The 26518-nt window shown below is 45.7% G+C and overlaps 1 protein-coding gene across 1 annotated transcript in view; it reads left to right on the top strand.

Annotated features, from left to right (window-relative positions):
- The window catches only part of MCCC2 (methylcrotonyl-CoA carboxylase subunit 2), a 177473-nt gene that overhangs the window by 18206 nt on the left and 132749 nt on the right, over nucleotides 1-26518 (top strand). Inside the window, exons 4-6 of the mRNA XM_073624396.1 lie at nucleotides 4641-4742; nucleotides 12498-12625; nucleotides 14292-14404. Of these exons, the coding sequence (XP_073480497.1) occupies nucleotides 4641-4742; nucleotides 12498-12625; nucleotides 14292-14404 (343 nt within the window). The remainder of the gene's footprint in view (nucleotides 1-4640; nucleotides 4743-12497; nucleotides 12626-14291; nucleotides 14405-26518) is intronic.

The raw sequence follows: 26518 nt of genomic DNA, 5'->3' as shown, positions 1-26518 counted from the left end.
GCCCATTCCATACACACTAATGCACCCCATACTATCAGAGATGCAGGCTTTTGAACTGCGCACTTCTAATAAGCCATAAAGTCAGTTTCCTATTTAGTCTGGAGGACACGATGCCCATGGTTGTCAAAAAGAATGTCAAATTTTGATTCGTCTGCCCGCAGAACAATTTTCCACTTTGCGACAGACGAGTTAAAGTGAGCTTTGGTCCAGAGAAGATTGTGGCATTTCTAGGTAATGTTCAGATATGGATTCTTCTTTGCATGATAGAGCTTTAACTTGCATTTTCGGATGGCATTACAAAACAGTGTTCACAGACTGTGATTTTTGGAAGTATTCCTGAGCCCATGCAGTTATGTCCCTTACAGAATCATGTCCATTTTTAATGTAGTGCCATCTGAGGACCCAAAGATCACAGGCATCCAATATTGCGTTTTAGGTCTTGCCAGAGAGTTCTATAGATTCCCTGAATCTTTTGATATTTACTGTGGATGATGGTATATTTAAAGTCTTTGTAGTTTTATGTTGAGGGAAATCATTCAGAAATTGTTCAACAATTTTTAGATGCAGATTGCTAAATCTCTGCCCATCTTTACTTCTGAAACACTTTGACTCTATAAGATGCTCTTTATACAGTGCCTTGCAAAAGTATTAACCCCCTTGGCATTTTCGTGTTTTGTTGCCTCACAACCTGTAATTAACATGGATTGTTTGAGGATTTGCATCATTTACCGTATTTATCGGCGTATAACACGCACCCCAAGTTTAGGAGGGAATTTTAAGGAAAAAAAACTTACATTTACATGCCCATCAATGCAGCCTTATCAGTGTCCATCTGCAGCCTTGTCAGTGTCAGTGTAGCATTGTCAGTGTCCAGCTGTAGCCTTGTCCATCATTGCAGCCTTGTCAGTGTCCATCATTGCAGCCTTGTCAGTGTCCATCATTGCAGCCTTGTCAGTGTCCATCATTGCAGCCTTGCCCCTGTGTCAGTTTTACTTGTCAGTACACTGAACTCCCGTTTAAGAACGGCGGCTTTTGGCCCCTCACGCGGGACTGCGAGAGCGGCCGAAAGCTGCCGAGAACGCCCGAAAGCGGCCGAGTGGCTCACGATCGGTGGGGGATCAGCGTATAACACACACCCACGATTTTCCCCTGATTTTAAGGGGAAAAAAGTGCGTGTTATACGCCGATAAATACGGTAATTTACAGAACATGCCCACAGCTTTGAAGATGTGTTTTTATTGTGAAGCAAACAACAAATAGGACAAAATAACAGAAAAGGTCAATGTGCATAACTATTCACCCCCCCTAAAGTCAATACTTTGTAGAGCCACCTTTTGCGGCTATCACAGCTCCAAGTCACTTTGGATAAGTCTCTATGAGCTTGCCACATCTTACCACTGGAATTTTTGCCCATTCCTCCTTGCAAAACTGCTCCAGCTCCTTCAAGTTGGATGGTTTGCGCTTGTAAAAAGTAATCTTTAAGTTTGACCACAGATTTTCTATTGGATTGAGGTCTGGGCTTTGACTAAGCCATTCCAACACATTTACATGCCTCAAATCACCCACAGAGTGGTACAGGTTTTGCTGAACAATATCCCTGTATTTAGCACCATCCATCTTTTCCTCAACTCTGACCAGTTTCCCAGTCCCAATTGCTGAAAAACATCCCCACAGCATGATGCTCCCACCATCATGTTTCACTGTGGAGATGGTGTTCTTTGGGTGATGTTGTGTGTTGGGTTTGCGCCAGACATAGCGTTTTCTTTGGCCAAAAAAGTACATTTTAGTCTCATTAGACCAGAGCACCTTCCTCCTTACATTTTGGGAGTCTCCCACATGCCTTTTCACAAACTCAAAATGTGCCGTTTTGTTTTTTGCTGAAAGTAATGGCTTTCTTCTGGCCACTCTGCCATAAAGCCCAACTCTATGGAGCGTACAGCTTATTGTCATTCTATGTACAGATACTCCATTCTCTGCTGTGGAACTCTGCAGCTCCTCCAGAGTTACCTTAGGTCTCTGTGCTGCCTCTCTGATTAATGCCCTCCTTGCCCGGTCCGTGAGTTTTGGTGTGCGGCCGTCTCTTGGCGGGTTTGATGTTGTGCCATGTTCTTTCCATTTGGTTATGATGGATTTGATGGTGCTCCTAGTGATCATCAAAGATTTGGATATTTTTTATAACTTAACCCTGACTTGTACTTCTCAACAACATTGTCCCTTACATGTTTGGAGAGTTCCTTGGTCTTCATGGCAGTGTTTGGTTAGTGGGACCTCTTGCTTAGGTGTTGCAGCCTCTGGGGCCTTTCAAAAAGGTGTGTATATGTAATGACAGATCATGTGACACTTAGATTGCACACAGGTGGACAACATTTCACTAATTATGTGACTTCTGAAGGTAATTGGTTGCACCAGAGATTTTTTATGGGCTTTATAACAAAGGGGGTGAATACATACGCACGTGCCAATTATCAGTTTTTTATTTCTGAAAAATAGTTTTATGTATATATTTTTCTAATTTACTTCACCAACTTAGACTATTGTGTTCTGATCCATCACATATAATTCAGATTAAAAAAACATTGACCTAAAGGCTGTAATGTAACAAAATAGGTAAAAAGCCAAGGGGGTGAATACTTTTGCAAGGCACTGTATACCCAATGATGTTACTGAATTGTTGCCAATTAACTATATTTGTTGCAGAATGTTCTTCTGGCTGTTCCTTGTAGCACTTACTTTGCCATCTTTTTGTTGCCCTGTTCCAACTTTTTTGACATGTGTCTGCCACCAATTTCGAAATTACCTTATTTTTTTTCTTAAAATGGTACATTTTCTCAATTTAACCACTTGCTTACTTGCACTTAAACCCCCTTCCTGCCCAGACCAATTTTCAGATTTCAGTGCTGTCGCACTTTGAATAACAATTGCACGGTCATGCAACACTGTACCCAAATAACATTTTTATCATTTTTTTCACACAAATAGAGCTTTCTTTTGGTGCTATTTAATCACTGCTGGGTTTTTATTTTTTGCTAAAATGTGCGCTGATGAGGCTGCACTGATGGGCACTGAGAGGTGGCACTGGTAGGTGACACTGATGGGCACTGATGATGAAGCACTGATGGGCATTGCTTGGCAGCACTGTTGGGCACTGGTAGGTGGCACTGGCAGGTGGCACTGATGGGCACAGATGAGGCAGACATGGCTCTCTGTGTGAGGGACCGATGTCCCTCTGACAGAAGCCGGTGATTGGCTTTTTTTCCCCCTCACGCTAACAGCGCGCAGGCAGCTCATGCACGGGATGATGTCATATGACAGCGTCCCAGCAATTAAGGCTCATGCTGTAGCAGTCATTCAGCTATATCTTTGGTGGGAGGAGGTTAGACATTTGATGTGTTTTCTGTTTACTATTGTCATTAAAATTTGGGTTTAGGAGGTTTGCAAATCGCTGCATTCTGTTTTTATGTAGATTTTACACAGCGTCCCAACTTTTTTGGATTTGGTGTTGTAAAGTAAAAATGAAAAATAATACATTTCCTTCAAGCCTTCAAGTAAAGGGATTTCTAGAAAATGCATGTACAGTATTATACCAATTGATAATTATGACAGGGACATTTTAAGCAAAAAAGGTATGTGTGTGTATGTATGTATATATATAATATATATATACCAGTCCGGGGATTTGAAATCCATTCGGCTTTCTCTCCTCTTTGCCGGCGGTGACAGGACAGGCTACGTGGGTCCTGATTGGTCGGTGCCACTCGGGGACGGAGCGGACCACTTAGAATGCTCCTCCTGATGAGGTACGTTTAGGAGATTAAGCCAAGGGGATTTCTAAGCCCCAGACAAGTGAGACGGCTATACGAGGTCTCCTAGCGGGTGATCACCGGGCTCCAGGTCAGCGGGACCAGGGGGGGTGAGAAGGGGGTCCAGTGTAAGTTTGCTGTACAGATTTTTCTGTTAAAGTGAACTTACCCTTTAAAGTACACAAATAATTGGGAGATCCAGGTGCATGAGAGTGATGCCCCTCTGGAAGGTTACGAAATAGTTTTTCTTAAGTTTGAAAATCTGCCATAAAGATATGATAATGAAACCACGGGTTGCAGGACAGAAAATCGCTTGATTCCCCCATCAAGACAGCAGTGTTGATGGGGGGAATCCCTCCCGCAAATCTATTTTGTGTTATTGTGGTGGGGCGGCACGGGGAGCCGTCTTTGCTGGTAGAACACAGTGATTACTGCTAGCGGCTATAGATTATGTAAAAAATGGGCAAGAAGAATGGGCTATAGCTGCTGGCAATTCACATACTAAAATCCGACATGCTGGTTGTACGCAAGTTTATCGATGGATTGACATTGGTACAGTCAGCCTGCCCATAGATGGATCAAATCTGGGTCAGTTTAGCAGGGACTGGCCGAGATCCGATCCATCTATGGCTGGCATTAGATCAGGATCAGATCACATGCAGATATGATGATCTAAGAAATCCAGATAAGGACTCACAAGCATTTTCTCACAATTTCTTTAAATAACCAAGCCATTTTCCTTTTAAAGCAGTAGTTTTTTTGTTTCTGTTTGTAATAAATTATTTTTGTTCGAAACTAAAGCAGTGTTTTTGTGTTTTTTGTTTTTTTTTTTTTTTTTAGGTCCCCATTCCTGGAATTCTCCCAGTTTGCTGGTTACGAGTTATATGGTAATGAGGAGGTTCCAGCTGGAGGTGTCATCACTGGTATCGGTCGTGTATCTGGGTAAGATGGTCTCAAGAGTATGTGACACATTGTCGTTATTGCTGAAAAATTTGCCATTAAAGTGTATGTTACTCTAAAAATTTTAAAAATCCATATGTATTTAGTTTGTTACATACTTGTTGGTACATGTAGCTGTAAGTTATTTATTTGCTAGGTACTGCTAAATATCTTGTGATCCTGCTGGTTACCTGTGGTACCTGTTTAAAATTGACCACTCCAGCCAGGTGCTTGGCTAAGAATGGAGAGTAAGGGGAACACTGGCTGCAGCTGCAATCTGTAGCTGTGTCCCTGCGATGCTGAACTGGTTAACAGCTGTATCAGCGGCTCCTGAACAGGAAGAGTTCAATAGTCAGAGTCAGGAAGCACTACACTGTGGGAACTGTAGTCCAGAAGAGAGACACTCTAATGTAATAAAGAGCTTTTGAGCTACATTCCCCGGAGAGAAATTGCCAGGATAAGGGGAAAAAGCTTCATTTCTCTTTCGTTCATTGACAGACATAGCGCTCCATTATTCAGAACCATAGAGTTATATTGACCCCTACAGAAGTAGGACACTAGGCAGAAAAAAAGACTTGGTTAGGCCTATGTGCATTCCTAGGTAGTATACACCCCCCCCCCCTCTGCTATAGGCCTTCAGTTTTTTTCTGCTTAGTCGGGAGTAACGACCTAGTTCCCTGCTGGGACCTCTAGTCCTGGGATTTTTTTTTGATTGTTATTTTCTTTTTTCCTGGATTTTTCTCCGGTGAGATCTACAATCAATTGCCCAGCCGGGCGACGGGCTGGACACTAAGATCCAGTGGTCTCCCCAGTCTGGCCAGCGACCGCAGTTACGCGCTAGGTCCGCCGCGACATAGCCCCACTGGACGGGGGCTGGCCCTGAGAGTTAAACTTCTCGCAAGGTGGCATACGAATGGGTCTCGGCCTCATGGCCGACAGCCCCCCACTTCAGTGTCGAGGGGATCTGTCTGGGAGCATCACCTGCACGCTTCTTTGGATTGGTAAGTATGGGGTCCCCTCCTCTCCTTCCTGCATGTGGCATAGGGCGCGGGTACTCCCTGGGGTGGTCGGTGCCTCCGGGGTTCTCCTCCACCCCCCTCCCTCCCCTCCTTTCCTTCCCTTCCCTGGTGAGGCCCAGGCTTCTAGCCTAGGTGCTTTTGGACACACTGCCCTTCCACTCTCAGGGTTACTACTAGGGGGGTATCCCTTGGGTCCACCTGCTGCAGTGGTTGGGCCTAGGAGGCGGGTGACTGCCTGCGGCAGGTCTCCCGTCGTTTAGGCCGCGGCTTTGCAGGCTACTGACCGGGCGGATGGCGGAGGCTGTCGCTATCCATTTTTGGGTGTCTGCCCTCCTTTCAGCAGGTCAGATGAGTCCGGTCCCCCCCCCGCGTGCTGCAAACTTGTGGCAGGTGGCTGAAAATTTAGGCTGCGGCTTTGCGGCGTACCGTCTTGGTGCTGGGTGGACCCAGTCGGTAGGTGGCGAGGGGATCTGTCTGGGAGCATTACCCGCACGCTTCTTTGCATCAGTAAGTACGGGGCCCCCTCCTCTCCTTCCTGCATGTGGCATAGGGCGTGGGTACTCCCTGGGGTGGTCGGTGCCTCCGGGGTTCTCCACCCCCCTCCCTCCCTCCCCTCCCTCCCTTCCTTCCCGGGTGAGGCCAAGGCTTCTAGCCTAGGTGCTTTTGGACACACTGCCCTTCCACCCTCGGGGTTACTACTAGGGGGGTATCCCTTGGGCCCACCTGCTGCAGTGGTTGGGCCTAGGAGGCGGGTGACCGGACGTCCGCGATCGGAGGACTGCCTGCGGTGGGTCTCCCGTAGTTTAGGCCGCGGCTTTGCAGGCTACTGACCGGGCGGGCGGCGGAGGCCGTTGCCATCCGTTTTTGGGTGTCCGCCCTCCTTTCAGCGGCTCGGATCAGTCTGGTCCCCCCGCGGGCCGCAAACTCGCGGCAGGTGGCTGAAATTTTAGGCCGCGGCTTTGCGGCCTACCGACTGGGTGCTGGGTGTGGACCCGGCCGGTAGGTGGCGGAGGCCGCCGCTTCCTTTTTTTGGGTGTCCGCCCTCCGTTCAGTGGCTCGGATCGGTCCAGTCCCCCCGCTTTTGAGGCTTGCTTGGCCTTGTGGCTGCCTCCTACCAGAGGGGTGGCACTGTGTGGGCTCTGAGAGCGATCTCCTTTTGAGGGGCCTTTAGTTGGGCCCGGTGTGAATGCTCCTGGCGCTCCCATTGAGGGGCCACAGTGGTGCCTCGTGTGGGCAGCATCCGTCGGCGCCCCTTGTCTGAGGCCTCGATCAGCACCCCCCTGTGAGGGGCCTTGGTCTGTACCCCCTGTGAGGGGCCTTGGTCTGTACCCCCTGTGAGGGGTCTCAGTCTGTGCCCCTTGTGCGGGGCCTTGGTCGACATCCCCTGTGCAGGCTTCGGGTGGTGGAGGTCTCAGTTGCTGGCCCCCCTCCTGAGTTTTTTGTGGTGGTGCTTAGGCATATAGCCTAGTAAATGGCACCCCCCCGCCCTCTCCTACCTCCTCTGTCTCGAACGACGATCCTATATCTGGCTCGTCGAGGCCCACCTTGCGGGATTGGTGGCCACGCTCCCTGTCCTGTCAGGGAATGGGTATGATTCCTCCACAACTGCAGTGGTGCATGAAAAGGTGCTGGTTGTCGCACATATTACATATGTGTGGGAACCTTTCAAAATGGGGGATGCAGCGGTGGATGCGGCGGAGGGCGGGTTCCGCTTTGGCACTCATAAGCCGTCTTGCGTGGTGATAGCGCTCCCTTCTCCCTCTTATTTTGCCAAAGACTGGGAAAAACGCTTTGCTGTGAGGTACCCCTTTGAGGAGTCCCTCCTTCAGAAGTGGACTGTTCCACCAGTAGTGGACCCCCCTGTCTCTAGGCTGTTAAAGGCAACCATGATTCCAATAGAGGAATTTCTGACATACCTGGAGGGGGAGCAGAATCCCCCTGCCTTTGCTGCATTGGCGGACTTGTTGGTCTAGGCGCTGCAGTTTGTCTGCTATGGCTCTTGACCGCAGTTCCCCTATATGCTGAGATCTCTGTTTCTGCAGTGGTGCTTAGACAGCAAGCCCTGTTGCTTCAGAGTGTGATTGTCCCTGTTCCTGTGTCGGGAACAGTTTCGGGGTGTTTATTCAAACCTGTTCACAGTCCAAAAGATGGAAGGCATGGTACGTTCAATTCTGGACTTCAAGGCCCTGACCTGCCTTGTGTGGGTACAGTAGTTCAGGATGGGGTCCGTCCGCACAGCGGTGGCACCCCTTCATCATGGGGACTTTCTTACTTCTATCGACATCATGAATGCTTACTTATGCATTCCACTATGTGTCGACTCCAGCACTTCCTCCGTTTTGCTGTGGGTGCTGAGCATTATCTGCGCATGGTGTTGCCCTTTGATCTTGCCACCATTCCTCAGGTGTTCACAAGGTGTTGGACCCGGATCTATCGTGGTTGCGTCAGTAGGGGTTTGCAGGCCTGGGCGATCTTCTTCTGCGAGTCCTCGACTACCCCAGGGGGGCAACATAGCTCCTATACTGACATTGACAGATTTCAGTTGGCTTCTATACTATCTGAAGTCTGCTTTGGCCCCTTCCAGAACATTGGATTATCTGAGCCTGATCCGGGCTTCAGCTCTGGCCAGAATGTTTCTTCCTCTGGACAAACTCCAGAAATTGCATGCTGCGTTTTTCATTTACTGTTGTCCTGCAGGTAGGCCTCCCTGCGGACCTGCATGTGGGTGTTGTGTCTGATGGTATCTACCTTTTTGAGGCGATTCCGTTTGCACAGTTCCATACAAGCTTTCTTCAGGGAGCTCCTGGCATAATGGGACAAGTGCCCGAGGTCTCTGGACAATTGTATTCGGCTGAGCCAGAAAACCGGAGGATCCCTGGTCTGGTGGCTTCTATCTCCAGTTCTTCGTGGGGTAAATCCTTTCTCCCCTTGTATTGAACAGGGTGACCACCAATGCCAGTCAGTCTAGGTGAGATGCCCCGGGACTCTGCTCAGGGTCGTTTGGACGCTGGTGGAATCCAGACTACTGAGCAATATCCTGGAACTTCGAGCGATCAGACTATGTCTGGATCATGGATGGATCGCCTTCGGGGGCTCCCTGTATGGATCCAGTCGGACAATGCAACGGCGGTGGCTTATGTCAATCACCATGGCGGGCCAAATAGGGTGTTGGCAGCCCTGGCAGGTGCCAGTATACTCCAGTGGGCAGAACGTCTCCTTCCGGCCCTCTCTGACGTCAGCATTCCAGGGGTGGAATACTGACAGTCGGATGCCGCTGGATGAGTTCCTTCGGTCTGGGTACACTGGCCGGGTGCGCCTGGTAGCCAATGTTGCTTGGCGACTGTCTCTCAGGGAGGTTCTACTGTCCCAAGGGCCGTTCTTCCATCCTGCTTTAGAGTCGCTGGTTTTAACGGTCTGGCTGTGATGGGCCAGGTGCTGCAGTTCTTACGCTGCTGATATCTACCTCCTATAAGGTTCTACCTCTGGATGTGGAAAGCACATATATCCTGGTGTGAGTCACCGGGCATTCATCCTCGTTCTTTCTCGGTGGCTCCAATTCTGACCTCCCTTCATGGGTTGAGCAGGAATGGGCCTCGAGTACCATCAAGGGCCTTGGGTGGTCTTCTTCAGCGTTCCCTGGTCCCGCACTCCATGGTGCGTACCTTTTTTTTTTTTTTTTATTCAAGGAGTTCAACCTCTGTTTCCACCGGTGCAATCTCTTCTACTGCCATGGGATCTGAGCTTGGTGATTCCGGTTCTCCAGGAGATTCCACTGCTTACTCTGTCTTGGAAGGTGGCCTCTTGGTGGCTATCAGCTCTGCCTGCAGGGTGTCGGAAATGGTGGCGTTATCTTATCGTACACCTTACCCAAGGTTGCACAAGGTTAAGGTGGTTCTTCGCCTTTTTCCATTGTTCCTTCCTCGTTTTTCCATTTGAATAAGGACAGTGTGTTGCCTTCCTTGTGTCCCTGGTCAACACATCCTAAGGAGTTTTGCCTTATCTGCCCTGGATGTGGTTTGAGGGATTCGGGTGTATTTGGCAGCCACTGAGTCTTTTTGGAGGGCTGTCTGCTTCTTCTGCGACCATTTCTGGATGGATCCGACAGATGATGACTTTCACCTATTCTGTTGGGGATCGGGTTCCTCCTTTCCCTGTTATGGCGCATTCTTCTTGGACGCTTAGTGCTTCTTGGGCCTTCTGTCATCAGGCGTCTGTTGCGCAAGTTTGCAAGGCGGCCACTCGGTCGTCGGTGTACACTTTCACAACGTTCTACGAAGTGGATGTGTTGGCATCTGCGGATGCCTCTTTTGGACGCAAGGGTTTTGCAGGCGGCTGTTTAGAGAGTCTATTCCCTCTTGAAGGGGTATTGTTCAGGTTGGGCTCCAGCTTATTCTGTGTTGAGCTCCTGTTACCTGGTTGGCTCTTGTGGTTAGCCTTGGGATTTTTCATTGTCCCACCCCTCATGTTTGGCACTGCTTTGGGACTTCCCTATGGTTCTGAATAATGGAGCGCTGTGTCTGTCAATGAACGAAAGAGAAAATGGGATTTTTGACTTACTGTCCTGCTCCTGTAGGGGGCGATATAACCCCATGGTTCGGAATAATGGAATGCTGTGTCTGTCAATGAACTCAGAGAAATGGATTTTATGGTAAGTCAAAAATCCAATTTTTCTCAAGCTGTAGAGCAAAGGCCTCCTCTTGCCCTGAGAGCAAGGGACTGGAGAGTGCACATCACTGTCCAGTGTGCAGTATCACTGTTACATATCGGTGGCCTGAGTGGGATTTGGGGGTGCCAAGTCAACTGGGTGCAGAGCGGAGAGTGGACTAATCGCTGTGTGTGTGTGACCAGATCGTGAGCTGTATTATTGTTGGGATTGATGAGCTGCTGCTGTAGGGATTTACGTTTAGTAGCCTTATTGCTGCCTAAAGACTTGACTGGGACTATTCTCATGTGCGTTATGATACAGTTTGGCCCCAATGCTAGCCGGTTAAAGAGTTGGGGCTAAAGACTGCTTCTTTACAGCTGTTACACAGAGATTTTCACCTATTGCCTATGCTAAGAGGTACCTCTCAGGGGACATTATGCACTATATCCTAGCCATTCTCCTAGAGTTCACGCTAGAGTAGTTCTAGTATTATTATTATTCACATTGCAGTTGTAGCTTACTGTATATGCACTGTTTTTATTGCTAACTTTGCTGATTCATTAGTTAATTCCAGTCCAGCGGTACAGAATTCTATACTGTTATTTTGGCGTAGTTATACTAACAGAGTGTGTCTGAACCTTCTATATATGTGTTCATTTATGCTCAAACCACCATTTTCTCTAAACCAGTGGTCTCCAAACTGCAGCCCTTTGCTAGCCTTTATGCGGCCCTTGAGGCATTATTCCTGCCAACAATGGGGCATAATTCCTTCCACTGACAACAAAAATGGGGCACTATTCTTCCCGCTGACACCAACTATTTCTCCCCCTAATACCAAAGATCTGGCATTGTTTACTCCCACTGGGCACAGTCCTGCCCCCCTAAAGTCTGAAGGACGGTAAACTGGCCCTTTCTTTAGAAAGTTTGAAGACCCCTGCTCTAAACCATACCAATATATTGAGTTACTTTCCCACTAAACAGTCTCGTGTCTCTTTCCTGATACTAATTCACAGTGGAGTTAAAGATATGCACACTTGTGTTCCTAGAAGTGCTTACAGTAACTTTCATTCAACCACATGTCTCAGAGCGGCCGAGGTGGTTCTTTGAGTTGAGGCGCAGAACAGAGATCCCAAATTTCTCCTTTTGGGATTAGCACTGCATCGGCTTTGTGCCACGCCTGCCGACCAGCTCCACAAAATGCTGTGCGTTGTTTTGCATCTCCCTCTACACAGAGCTGCCAAGCTCCCTCTAACCCAACAGTGTCCGTTCAGAGACACACCATTCAGTATGCTGGGCAGCCTGCAGATCTCCAGCCTCCTACTATCCAGCAAATCAACCTCCAAGTCCTGGAAGCCCCCCTCCAACTCACACACTACAACAGCCTGTTGATGCCGTTTCCCAAGTTCAGTGCAAACAGATGGGGAGTGTACTTTTCCTATGTGTGTGACCCACCTGCTTGCACACTCCCACCCCTCAGTGGGCAGTCAGGATGGAGCTAGTAACCACAGATACGTGTCTTGATAGCCTCCAGTTTCTCTAATGCACAGTAAAAAGCTGTGATCGTTCTCCAACCTCCATGGCTCAGTCATGCTAGAACAGAAAATGGTTCCCAAAACTGTTACCACAAGCTTGGAAACACGCCATTGTCTAAAATGCTTAGACCTAGGCCCGTGACACTCAAATTCTTTAAAAATGAAAAATGCCATCACATGGCTATGATCACACACACATATTTTATAAATGTAATTAATAGAGTGGATGATTGAGGTTGCTTGGTGTAGGCCAAGACACACCAATTGAAGCACCTAAATAGTAACCTAAATAGTGACTCTGGTTTTAAAGTCCAGATGTGAAAGGATTATGATGTTAAGCGAAATCTGTTGTTATTAAACGGAAAAAGACATCCTACAATTCCTTGTCAGTCTTCTAACTGCTTGATGACCGAAACAGGTTTTTGAGGATTCAATATATATATATATATATATGTGTGTGTGTGTGTGTGTGTGTGTGTGTGTGTGTGTGTGTGTGTGTGTGTGTGTGGTTTTTGTTTTTTTTTTAAACTTCACTTACTGACCGTGTTCCACCCTTTTGCAGGATAGAGTGCCTGATTGTAGCTAATGATGCGACTGTAAAAGGTGGAACCTACTACCCCATCACGGTAAAGAAGCACCTCCGAGCACAAGAGATTGCAATGCAGAATCATCTCCCGTGTGTATATCTAGGTAAGATATATATATATATATATATATATATATATATTCTATAATATCATATCATTTTTTTTTTTTTTCTTTACTGCAACAGCAAAAAATGTTAATAATGTGTCAAAAGGTTTGAAAAATACTATTTAACCATTTCGTCCCTCCAAAAATGTTGTTTTTGAATTTGGACTTCTTTTGGTTTGTCAAAGGTCAAGGTAGAATTTCTCTGTGTACCTTGTACCCTCACAATAAATTACTTGTGGTCTGGAAATGAGGTGACCTAAGGAGATCTAATTGAGCTGATGTTTTTTACTGGCATAGACAGAAAAGAGAACCCTAAAGGAATATAAAGCATCTCTTAAAGCAGGGGTCTCCAAAACGTTCTAAGCAAAGGGCCAATTTACTGTCCTTCAGGCTTTAGCGGGGGGATGGACTGTAGCCAGTGGGAGCAGAAAATGCCCCAACATCATATGCCCCATCATTGGTTTTAATGGGAGGAAGAAGGCCCCATTGTTGCTATCTGTGAGCAGAATAGTGCCATCGGTGGTGTCAGTGGGAATAATGGTTAGATAAAGGCAAGCAAAGGGCCACATCCGGCCCTCGGGCTATTGTTGGAGATCACTGTCTTAAAGAAAGTGATTAAAAGTACCAATTTATTACTGAAAGCAGCGTTTGTATAAACTTTATCAAAAAAACATCTCCTAGTATTGGTCATTTTATCTTTTCTTTTGACATATACTTATTGCCCTCCATTGTACATAAACATTTCCAAAGCAATCCTTTGTTTTATAAAAAGTTAAACGCATACCTATCCATGTACAGTTTTTTGGTATTTGATAAAACTCTTAATCATTATGGTGTATTTCCTTTTACAAATTGAAGTACTCCTGAAAATGAAGTATCTTGAGGTGTATGCTTAGCCATGGAGGAGTTCTGCCCACTCCCCAAAAAATTTAAAGTCAGCAGCTACAAATACAACCACGGCCCCACAAAACCCCTTCCCCTACACACACACTCAAAATCACATCAAATAGTGGGTGTGTTCAGTCAAATGTCGTGAAAATAGTAGGAGAGTCTTAAAGGGGAATTAAATACCAGGATTGCATTACATACAGAGTGCAGAGCTGTCACCAGACTTCTGTGTTTACAAGTGATTGTGGTGAGCAGGCACCAAAGGGTCTGAGCCAGAGGTGGTGGAACTGAGTTCCACCAAGTTCCCCCTGAAAAAAAGCCCTGTCTGAAACCATAGCATAGAAATAACCCTCTGCACCCAGTGTGTCTGCCACTGCATGGTCTCACTTCAAGCAGCATGTCATGCAGCCCTGCTTGATACTCTGGGGTTGATTTACTAAAGGCAAATTCACTTTGCAATGACATTTTTCTCAGAGGTTAGTGAATGTGATAAAATTTCCTGTTGCAAAGAATACTCAATCATATGCAAGAGAAAAAAAAAACCTGCATTTTTGATTGGATGATGGAAGTCTACAGAACTTCACCTCATTCACTAAGCTCTGCTGATAACTCCCTGTCTATTAGTGAACTGTCTATTTGCCTTTAGCAAATCAACCCATTACTTGAGCAATCCAGCCATTATTCCATATTCTTAAGATGATCATGATCTTTTCTAGACCACTTATGTGAGACATACATATCTGACATCTGACAACATCTTACAATTACATTGCAGTGGATTCTGGAGGAGCAAACCTACCTCGTCAAGCAGATGTATTTCCAGATAGAGATCATTTTGGTAGAATCTTCTACAATCAAGCAAAGATGTCGTCACAAAGGATCTCCCAGGTAACTAGATACAATCCTCATTGTTTAAAGGTATACTGAGACAGATCAAATTTACAATATGGTGCTGGTCTAGATAATGGAAAGAAGCTGTGAGAGATCCCTCCATTTAAGGAAATCTTCTGTGATAAAACCATGGAGGTTCCCATTGTTGACCTTTCCTCCTGAAAATACTAGTTGCTTGATTGTCTTGCTGATCCATTTTGTTACATATGTTAAGTTGCTGACCCAGGACAAGTATGCACATAAGGTTTTGGCTTTGCTCTGTGCATACTTGCTCTTGATCATTGACTCCAGTAGCACTGAAGCAAGTTTTTTGGCATGACAGCCAGGGAACTAACATTTTAAGAAATGTCACTTGTGACATTGTTAAACAAATTGAACTTGTTCATTTAATTACCCCGTCACTGCTTATACTCCTCTTCCTTAAAGTTATGTGAAATATCCAGTCATTTCAGGTTTAGGGGAGTATGTGACCCACCTGCCTCCCATACACTTAGCTCGCTCTATCTATCTATCTATCTATCTATCTATCTATCTATCTATCTATCTATCTATCTATCTATCTATCTGTAATCAAGTGATTAACCAGTTGCCAACCGCCGCACGACGATGTACGTCGGCAGAATGGCACGGGCAGGCAAAAGGACTTACAGGTACGTCCTTGCCTGCCCGCGGGTGGGGGGTCCGATCGGACCCCCCCCCCCCCCCGGTGCCTGCGGCAGTCGGCAAATCTTCCCCGGCGATCGGTGGTGAGGGGGAGGCCATCCATTCGTGCCCCCCCCCTCGCGATCGCTCCCAGCCAATGGGGTCATTTCCCTACCTCTGTATTGTACACAGAGGCAGAGGAAATGATGTCATCTCTCCTCGGCTCGGCATTTTCCGTTCCGGCGCCGAGGAGAGAAGACTGGATTGTGAATGCACCAACACACACACAGTCAGTAGAACATGCCAGGCACACATTACACCCCCGACCCCCCCCGATCGCCCCCCGATCCCCCCCCCCAATCACCCCCTGTCACACTGACACCAAGCAGTTTTTTTTTTCTGATTACTGCATGGTGTCAGTTTGTGACAGTTAGTGTGGTAGGGCAGTTAGGGTTAGCCCCCTTTAGGTCTAGGGTACCCCCCTAATCCCCCCAATAAAGTTTTAACCCCTTGATCACCCCTCGTCGCCAGTGTCGCTAAGCGATCATCTTTCTGATCGCTGTATTTGTGTCACTGGTGACGCTAGTTAGGGAGGTAAATATTTAGGTTCACCGTCAGCGTTTTATAGCGTTTTAACCCCTTGATTGCCCCCTAGTTAACCCTTTCACCACTGATCACCGTATAACCGTTACGGGTGACGCTGGTTAGTTCGTTTATTTTTTATAGTGTCAGGGCACCTGCCGTTTATTACCGAATAAAGGTTTAGCCCCCTGATCGCCCGGCGGTGACATGCGTCGCCCCAGGCAGCGTCAGATTAGCGCCAGTACCGCTAACACCCACGCACGCAGCATACACCTCTCTTAGTGGTATAGTATCTGAACGGATCAATATCTGATCCGATCAGATCTATACTAGCGTCCCCAGCAGTTTAGGGTTCCCAAAAACACAGTGTTAGCGGGATCAGCCCAGATACCTGCTAGCACCTGTGTTTTGCCCCTCCGCCCAGCCCAGCCCAGCCCACCCAAGTGCAGTATCGATCGATCACTGTCACTTACAAAACACTAAACGCATTACTGCAGCGTTCACAGAGTCAGGCCTGATCCCTGCAATCGCTAACAGTTTTTTTGGTAGCGTTTTGGTGAACTGGCAAGCACCAGCGGCCTAGTACACCCCGGTCGTAGTCAAACCAGCACTGCAGTAACACTTGGTGACGTGGCGAGTCCCATAAGTGCAGTTCAAGCTGGTGAGGTGGCAAGCACAAGTAGTGTCCCGCTGCCACCAAGAAGACAAACGCAGACCCGTCGTGCCCATAGTGCCCTTCCTGCTGCATTCGCCAATCTTAATTGGGAACCCACCGCTTCTGCAGCACCCGTACTTCCCCCATTCACATCCCCAACCAAATGCAGTCGGCTGCATGAGAGGCATTTTCTTTATGTCCTCCCGAGTACCCCTAGGCAACTAACCCCCCCAAAAAAGATGTCGTGTCTGTAGCAAGCGCGGATATAGGCGTGACACCCGCTATCATTGTCCCTCCTGTCCTGACAATCCTGGTTTTTGCATTGGTGAATGTTTTGAAAGCTACCATACACTAGTTGAGTATTAGCGTAGGGTACAGCGCTTCACAGACTAGGCGCACTTTCACAGGGTCTCCCAAGATGCCATCGCATTTTGAGAGACCTGAACCTGGAACAAAAAAAAAGTGTAAAAAAAAAAAAAAAAAAAAAAAAAAAACACAAAAAAAAATATAAAATAAAAAAAAATAGTTTTCGTTTTATTCTCTCTCTCTCTGTTCTCTCTCTATTGTTCTGCTCTTTTTTACTGTATTCTATTCTGCAATGTTTTATTGTTATTATGTTTTATCATGTTTGCTTTTCAGGTATGCAATTTTTTATACTTTACCGTTTACTGTGTTTTATTGTTAACCATTTTTTTGTCTTCAGGTACGACATTCTTGACTTTGAGTGGTTATACCAGAATGATGCCTGCAGGTTTAGGTATCATCTTGGTATCATTCTTTTCAGCCAGCGGTCAGCTTTCATGTAAAAGCAATCCTAGCGGCTAATTAGCCTCTAGACTGCTTTTACAAGCAGTGGGAGGGAATGCCCCCCCCCCCCCACCGTCTTCCGTGTTTTTCTCTGGCTCTCCTGTCTCAACAGGGAACCTGTGAATGCAGCCGGTGATTCAGCCAGCTGACCATAGAGCTGATCAGAGACCAGAGTGGCTCTAAACATCTCTATGGCCTAAGAAACTGGAAGCTACGAGCATTTCATGACTTAGATTTCACCAGATGTAAACAGCGCCATTGGGAAAGCATTTTATCACACCGATCTTGGTGTGGTCAGATGCTTTGAGGGCAGAGGAGAGATCTAAGGTCTAATAGATCCCAATTTTTTCAAAAAAGAGTACTTGTCAATACCTATTGCTATCATAGGGGATATTTACATTCCCTGAGATAACAATAAAAATGATTAAAAAAAAAAAAAAAAAATGAAAGGAACAGTTTAAAAATAAGATAAAAAAGCAAAAAAATAATAAAGAAAAAAAAAAAAAAAAAAAAAAGCACCCCTGTCCCCCCCTGCTCTCGCGCTAAGGCGAACGCAAGCGTTGGTTTGGCGTCAAATGTAAACAGCAATTGCACCATGCATGTGAGGTATCACCACGAAGGTCAGATCGAGGGCAGTAATTTTTGCAGTAGACCTCCTCTGTAAATCTAAAGTGGTAACCTGAAAAGGCTTTTAAAGGCTTTTAAAAATGTATTTATTTTGTTGCCACTGCACGTTTGTGCGCAATTTTAAAGCATGTCATGTTTGGTATCCATGTACTCGGCCTAAGGTCATCTTTTTTATTTCATCAAACATTTGGGCAATATAGTGTGTTTTAGTGCATTAAAATTTAAAAAAGTGTGTTTTTTTTCCCCAAAAAATGCGTTTGAAAAATCGCTGCGCAAATACTGTGTGAAAAAAAAAAAAAATGAAACATCCACCATTTTAATTTGTAGGGCATTTGCTTTAAAAAAAATATATAATGTTTGGGGTTCAAAGTAATTTTCTTGCAAAAAAAAAATAATTTTTTCATGTAAACAAAAAGTGTCAGAAAGGGCTTTGTCTTCAAGTGGTTAGAAGAGTGGGTAATGTGTGACATAAGCTTCTAAATGTTGTGCATAAAATGCCAGGACAGTTCAAACCCCCCCCCAAATGAACCCATTTTGGAAAGTAGACACCCCAAGCTATTTGCTGAGAGGCATGTCGAGTCCATGGAATATTTTATATTGTGACACAAGTTGCGGGAAAGAGACAATTTTTTTTTTTTTTTTTTGCACAAAGTTGTCACTAAATGATATATTGCTCAAACATGCCATGGGAATATGTGAAATTACACCCCAAAATACATTCTGTTGCTTCTCCTGAGTACGAGGATATCACATGTGTGAGACTTTTTGGGAACCTAGCCGCGTACGGGACCCCGAAAACCAAACACCGCCTTCAGGCTTTCTAAGGGCGTAAATTTTTGATTTCACTCTTCACTGCCTATCACAGTTTCAGAGGCAATGGAATGCCCAGGTGGCACCCCCCCCCCCCAAATGACCCTATTTTGGAAAGTAGACACCCCAAGCTATTTGCTGAGAGGTATAGTGAGTATTTTGCAAACCTCACTTTTTGTCACAAAGTTTTGAAAATTGAAAAAAGAAAAAAAAAAATGTTTTTTCTTGTCTTTCTTCATTTTCAAAAACAAATGAGAGCTGCAAAATACTCACCATGCCTCTCAGCAAATAGCTTGGGGTGTCTACTTTCCAAAATGGGGTCATTTGGGGGATTTTGTGCCACCTGGGCAATCCATGGCCTCCGAAACTGTGATAGGCAGTGAAGAGTGAAATCAAAAATTTACACCCTTAGAAATCCCGAAGGAGGTGATTGGTTTTCGGGGCCCCGTACGCGGCTAGGCTCCCAAAAAGTCCCACACATGTGGTATCCCCATACTCAGGAGAAGCAGCTAAATGTATTTTGGGGTGCAATTCCACACATGCCCATGGCCAGTGTGAGCAATATATCATTTAGTGACAACTTTTTGTAATTTTTTTTTTTTTTGTCATTATTCAATCACTTGGGACAAAAAAAATAATATTCAATGAGCTCAACATGCCTCTGAGCAATTTCCTTGGAGTGTCTACTTTCCAAAATGGGGCCATTTGGGGGGGGGTTTGTACTGCTCTGCCATTTTAGCACCTCAAGAAATGACATAGGCAGTCATAAACTAAAAGCTGTGTAAATTCCAAAAAATGTACCCTAGCTTGTAGACGCTATAACTTTTGCGCAAACCAATAAATATACACTTATTGGCATTTTTTTTACCAAAGACATGTGGCCGAATACATTTTGGCCTAAATGTATGACTAAAATTGAGTTTATTGGATTTTTTTATAACAAAAAGTAGAAAATATAATTTTTTTTCAAAATTTTCGGTCTTTTTCCGTTTATAGCGCAAAAAATAAAAATGGCAGAGGTGATCAAATGCCATCAAAAGAAAGCTCTATTTGTGGGAAGAAAAGGACGCAAATTTCGTTTGGGTACAGCATTGCATGACCGCGCAATTACCAGTTAAAGCGACGCAGTGCCAAATTGTAAAAAGTGCTCTGGTCAGGAAGGGGGTAAATCCTTCCGGGGCTGAAGTGGTTAAAGTGGCCTTGCCATGGGAGAAGTATAGGTCTACCATTACTGACCACCTAAAAAAAGATGGGGAAAAAAAAATCAATAATCCAATTTTCTTTATCGTAATCACAGGACACACAGCCGGTTATTATAATAATAACTACTTAGGTTATAGTCCACCTATAGGTGAATGGACACTGGTAGATCAATCAAACAGGAAGTCCTCCCCTATATAACCCCATCCTACACAGGAAGTACTTCAGTTTTTTTTGCCAGTGTCTGTAAGGTGGTGGTAACTGATGTGGTACATGTGCTCTTGGAGCATACTTGGAGGTCTGGGCGGTTCTATTAAGAATCATGGGCTTCAATCAGATCCATTCATGAAAAGCTGTCAGCCAAAATGGATGGTACCTGAGCCTCATTGGATAGGAGAGAAGATTCCTCTAGGTTTACCTGTAATGCAGCCTTATGGCGCTGGACCCTGTGTAATGGAACCCTGTGCAGTGTTTGTTCTGACCAATGTGCTTTCCTGCAGGGTGCTATACAGGTCCAGGGGAGTGGACCCCAGATTAAGGGGGACCCAGTCCCTGGAGGTCTTTTATGACCGAGCCTGCTGTGATGGGTATAGATTGGACTCCTGTTATGCTCAGAATCCTGCAACAGGAATGATAAGTCTGCATTTTTGCAGTTTCTCTTTTAAAAGTAAAAAAAAAAAACGGACTATCTGATCTTTTCTCAGTGGCCACTAGGGGCAGTGTGGTGTTTAATCATGCTCTGTGTGCTTCTTAGGAGTGTTGGGCTGCAGTTTCTCCTCCAGCCACTAGAGGGTGCAGGCTCGCTCAGTATGGCCTATTTCTATATAGGCAGGAAGTGGGAGGGCGGCCATTTTTTACCATGTGGACGGCAGGTTCAGGAAGGCCTCTTGAGACCTAACAGCAGCCCATGGATATTAATGAAGTGTGAGTTTTTACTATGGGAGAAATGTGTGACCAGACAAGTTGTGAGTATATACTGCATACTTGCTGCTTAATCCGGGGGGCCTGTACAACTGTCGGTCGATACACCCCTGTATGGACATCGCTACACTTTAAGATGATGTGTCTCCAGAATAATGTGCATTTGGTCTGCAGGAGCTTACTTTGAGGCAGCTCTAAAGCAGAAATAAGGCTGCATTGGATGCATATGTGCTTGGCTAATCTGGCAAAACTAGTATGGGACCAAGTGCAGTTTCGCAGGTGCAGCATAGTATACATGCTTGCAAACTTGTTGCCTAAATGCATGTTTGAAAAAATATGGGCATCGGTGCACTTTAAGGAGTTGTCTGCAGGAGCTTATTTTTTTTCCCCTGTTCTGAAGCAGCATAGAGGCTGCTTTGTATCCATATGTGCTTGGCTAATCCTGCAAAACTAGTATAGGGCCTGGTGCAGTTGAGCAGGTGCATGCTTGCAAATTTGCTTAAATGCATGTTGGCTAAAAGGCATGTTGGCAAAAACATGTTTGCATAGACGCATGATGCATAGACACATCTGCACATAAACACGTTTTGCATAAACATATGCTTGCTTACTTGCATAAGCACGTTTGCATAAACACATTTTGAATAAACGCATGCTTGATTACTAGCATAAACACCTGTGCATGAGCACGTTTGCATAAATGCATATTTTATAAACGCATATTTACATAACTTGAACTGCGTACCTATTTTTTTTGCATTGAACTGCATAAATATGTGTTTATTTACATTAAACAGCATAGATATGTGCTTATTTGCATTATACTGCATACATAAATGCATGAACAGCAAGAATACCTACATGTTTGCATACCTAGGTACCTACATAACGGCATACCTGGGTATCTGCATACTTGCATACCTATCGGGTTGTATAGTGGTAGACCCAACGTTGTTTTAGACCCGCATCCTTGGGGAACTGCGTATTCGTTTTTGGCTAATATAGTCGCTACATTATTTACCTGTTAGACCAGCTAAATAACTCCAGAAGGGAGAGGCGGCCGGGGGAGTCAGGTCCAGTGATCTGGTGGTATTCACGCCTCCTGTTGGACTAATGGCGTCGGGTATCTGAGCCACTGTGGTGCCTGATCTCGGATCAAGCCTGGTTAGTACTTGGATTGGAGACTGCCCAGGAATACCAGGGGCTGTAAGCTTTTTCACTCCTAAGTGAGGGAGGCATCTGAGGTGGCTGTGTTTTGAGAGTATCTCGGACCAGAAGATTTTAGGGCAGTCTGAGGTGGTTCGCTCCATATTTAGCTGGCAGAAACCTGGTTGGTTAAGTACACCTCTTGGGACCTTGGGACTATTTGGGTCTGCCACAGAGTCGTCAGTCTTTTGCCTTGCATTGGCTCTTGGAGCAGAAGTTATGGGCTCATTATTGTAAAACAATTAAATGGTAGCGGTTCCAAAAACCAAATAGGGACATGAGGTCTATCTTGAGATCCTGTTTCAGATAGGCTTGGTCTGCTCAGTGATGACCTCTCTGCAAGGGGTAGATTTCTGGGTCCATAATCATCAGTAAATGCATATCTTCATTTGCCAGTTTATTTCCAGGCTCATCAAAGATTTCTGTAATTGCAGTGGAAAGTCGTCTTTTTTTCTGAATCTGCCCTTCGGGCTGGCCAAAGCTCCTGAGGGTTCACAAAGCTCCTAGCCTCAGTGCTGGACTTACTTAGTCATGCGGCTTAGGAAGGTGAACCACATTCTGTCTGGGACAGTACAACAAGTGCTGTCTCAGTCCCCAGTGCATATTCCAGGTATAGAATAGTGACAGGGGGAACTCTGCAGGTGGATCTACTAGATTTCAAGTTCTACAAGTTGGAATAGGTTGTGTCCAAGACAAGAGTCACACTGGCAATAGGGGTAGATGCACTGGTAACACATTAGGGACCAGTTCTCCCTTATTTGCTTTCCCTCCGTTTCGACTTCTGCCACATCTTTTGCGAAGAATCTGGGAGGTGGTAACACTGATAATAGTGTTAGCCAACTTAGCCCAGGAGGGCTTGGTACACTCACATAGCGAGTCTTGCGGGGGTCGCAACTTGGACACTCCCAGTCCAGGAGGGGAACCCAATGGTCTTGAGTCCTGTATCTCTGCATTGTTGAGCCCCAGAAAGCCAGCTTCAGGGACTTCAATTACAGGGCTTCAAAATATTTTTTGCCTGTGGTGAAGCCAGGAAGTGGCACCCATAGAAATATGTGAGTGGGATATTTTCTTTTTCTTTCTCCAATCGGTGGGGTAAAGGAGATTGGCCTCAAGTACTGTTAAGGGTCAGAGTTCGTCCCTATCCATTTTTTTCCAGAGGCTGTTGTTTCTCGCCCCTTGATTCATACAGCATGTAATGTAGACAGTCTAGCCTGTCAGGCCATTCTTGTGTCCTTGGAACTTGAATTTACTCTCGACTGTCCTTGCAGAGGCCACTTTTTGTACCAATTGGGAGACTCTGTTAGTCCTTAATCTCAGAAGATGGCTTCTTTGGTTGCTATAACTTTACGAAGTAGAGTGTCAGAGCTGGCGGCTCTTTCATGCAAGGAGCCATTCTTGGTCTTGCATTATGATAGGGTGATGTGGCCTCCTCATCCATCTTTATTTGCCTAGAGTGGTTTATAGTTTTCACTTGAATCACGGCAGTGTCTTGCCTTTATTTATCTCCTAATCCACAGTCAGCAGGAGAAAGATTGCTACATACTCTAGAGGTAGTTCAGGCGCTCAGGATCTTCTTGAGTTACCAGCACCGGTCAGAAATCCTGCTTTGTGCTGCCAGAGGAGCCCAGGAAGGGCAGACGGAATCCAGGTCGAATATTTAGCAGTGGATCTGACAGTTTATCATTGATGCCTATGGTTTAAAGGGCAAAATTCCTTTTTTTTTTTTCTAGGGAGAGATTCTCTACCAGGTGTGTGGTAGTCCCTTGGGCCCTCCACCATCAGGTGTCAGTGACCCAGGTGTGCAAGACCACTTTCCTATCGCATCATGACAGCACACACACTGGGGTTGTGACTCTGCCCCCACAACCTGATATTACTGGTTAGCTGTAAGTTTTGAAGAGGAGTCCACTGCTGCATTCTCCTTTTTTTTTTTTCCCTCGCCTGTTAGGACTGATTGGATAAAGCTTGGACCTCTTACCAATTCGCCCCAGCTAGGTTCAGCCTCTCCTAGCTGGAAGCCCTGGCTGTACAGTCTCTAAATGAGCTTTATGCAGGGAACCTACCCCACTCTGATCGTCTAAAGGGGTCTAAATGCTCTGGTGCCATACAAGCCTTAAACAAGCTTAGCCTAACCGCAGCGACCTCCACTTTACCTTTTTACTCTGTATTGTGTTTTCCCCTGTGTCTTCTAAATGCATGCCCTTTCTTCATTTCCATTTTCTTTTGTTTTTCTCCTCTCTCTCCACTTGCTGAGCCTTCTTGTTCCTCAGTCTCCTTGTCCTCCTCAACATAGCAGCCGTGATCAGCTCTGCGCATGTGCGGCTGGGAAGTGACATGAATGTTTTCCCCTCTCTAGCCAGTTCCAAAGATGGCGTCAGGTGCCGCAAATTGCTAGGGCGTATGCACGGCTCTGTTTGAAAACCGGCTTGTTTCTGTGCAATCTCACAGAGGGCTCCTCACACTTCCAGCCTGCATGTCCATGCTCTCTGCTGCCGCTTAGTGCCCATGATTCTTTACTGGTAGAAAGTGCTCTTCTTTCTCCTGGTATGTTCCCGCGCAGCAAGGCCCCCTGCTTTTGCCTCACTGGTATTAATCTTACCTTTTTTCTTGGGTGTATACTATCCTCATGGAGGCCTCTGCCCCAGCAGACCATCCACAGCCTATAAGGTAAGGGGAATCATGATTGGTAAGTAGTGAAGAGGAGAAAAAGAGAGCCATGCCACTAAAATTATCTTATCCTGATTGCCCTGGCAGGTCATCAAGATCATCTCGCTCTAAACGCAGGGAGTGTTCCCTTCAAGGCATTCACGCTCCAGAATAAGTCGGTCAAGAGCCTCCTCCATCACCACCATTCCCACAGAAAATCGTCATCAACTCACCGAGCTCATGATAACCACCATACCTGTCCGGCAGCTAATGCTTGCTGAGTATGCGGAGCGCAGGCCCTCTCTGATAAATTAGCATGCCAGACCTGCTTTGATGAGGCAACGAGGGAGAAAGAGACGGATGCAAGGGAAGTATCAAACATAATCAGAGAATCCATAAACGAGTCAATTCTCTAAGTATCAACCACAGAACCGAATAGACCAGCTCAAAGCACCTCAACGGCGGTTTCCTGTATCCCTCAAAAATCAGACAATTTGTCGGATGAAGAAGATTCACCGGTATCCGCTGGGTTTGATTTTACCTTAATAGACCCTTTAGCAAAGTCGGTAAAGGAGGCGATCGGTTGGGAGGAGTCGAAGGAAACTCCTCACAAACTTAGAAAATACTTCCCGAATTTTTAAAGGGATCCCGAGACCTTCCCATTTATTCACGAGCTAGAAGATTTACTAAGACGAATGGCAAAAGCCTGACAAAGTCTAGCCTTAACAAAAGGCTAGCAAAATTATACCCACTAAGGGAACCAAACGTAAACCCTCTCATCTCGGCACTAGTGGTGGACGCATCTCTAATGCACCTGGCTAGACATGTAACCTTGTCAATTGAGGACGCAGTAACCTTTAGGGACCCATTAGATTGAAAAATTGACCTTGACCTTAAAAAAGCCTACTCAGCGGTGGAGGTGCCTGCAGACCAGCAATCACCCTAGCAGTGGTCGGTAAAGCAATCAGTAACTGGACCTCTAGCATCGAGGAATTACAAATTAATGGGGTGGGCAACTACATGGCAATGAGGTTCAATGTAGAACAATGTAAAATAATGCATTTGGGTGGCAAAAATATGAATGCAATCTATACACTGGGGGGAGAACCTCTGGGGGAATCTAGGTTGGAAAAGGACCTGGGGGTCCTAGTAGATGATAGGCTCAGCAATGGCATGCAATGCCAAGCTGCTGCTAACAAAGCAAACAGAATATTGGCATGCATTAAAAAGGGGATCAACTCCAGAGATAAAACGATAATTCTCCCGCTCTACAAGACTCTGGTCCTGCTGCACCTAGAGTATGCTGTCCAGTTCTGGGCACCAGTCCTCAGGAAGGATGTACTGGAATTGGAGCGAGTACAAAGAAGGGCAACAAAGCTAATAAAGGGTCTGGAGGATATTAGTTATGAGGAAAGGTTGCGAGCACTGAACTTATTCTCTCTGGAGAAGAGACGCTTGAGAGGGGATATGATTTCAATATACAAATACAGTACTGGCGACCCCACAATAGGAATAAAACTTTTTCACAGAAGAGAGTTTAACAAGACTCGTGACCACTCATTAAAATTAGAAGAAAAGAGATTTAACCTTAAACTATGTAGAGGGTTCTTTACTGTAAGAGCGGCAAGGATGTGGAATTCCCCTAAACAGGCTGTGGTCTCACCGGGAGGGCATCGATAGTTTCAAGAAACTATTAGATAAGCACCTGAATGACCACAACATACAGGGATATACAATGTAATACTGACATATAATCACACAAGTAGGTTGGACTTGATGGACTTGTGTCTTTTTTCAACCTCACCTACTATGTAACTATGTATGTAACTTTTGGAAGCAGCCGACCAAGAGCAATCATATCTGCTCTCCAGGTACTCAGCTTAGCAGGAGACTTTGTGGCAGAGGCATCAGTGGATATATTAAGATCATCAGCAAGAGCCACGTTGACATCAGTTATGTCCAGAAGAGGGTTGTGGTTAAAGCCCTGGGTCGCGGATGCTGCTTCCAAGACTAAC

This window comes from Aquarana catesbeiana, linkage group LG01 (genome assembly GCF_042186555.1).
Source record: "Aquarana catesbeiana isolate 2022-GZ linkage group LG01, ASM4218655v1, whole genome shotgun sequence".
NCBI lineage: Eukaryota > Metazoa > Chordata > Amphibia > Anura > Ranidae > Aquarana > Aquarana catesbeiana.
Note: the sequence above shows the minus strand (reverse complement) of the source record. Positions and strands in the feature narration are given on the sequence as shown.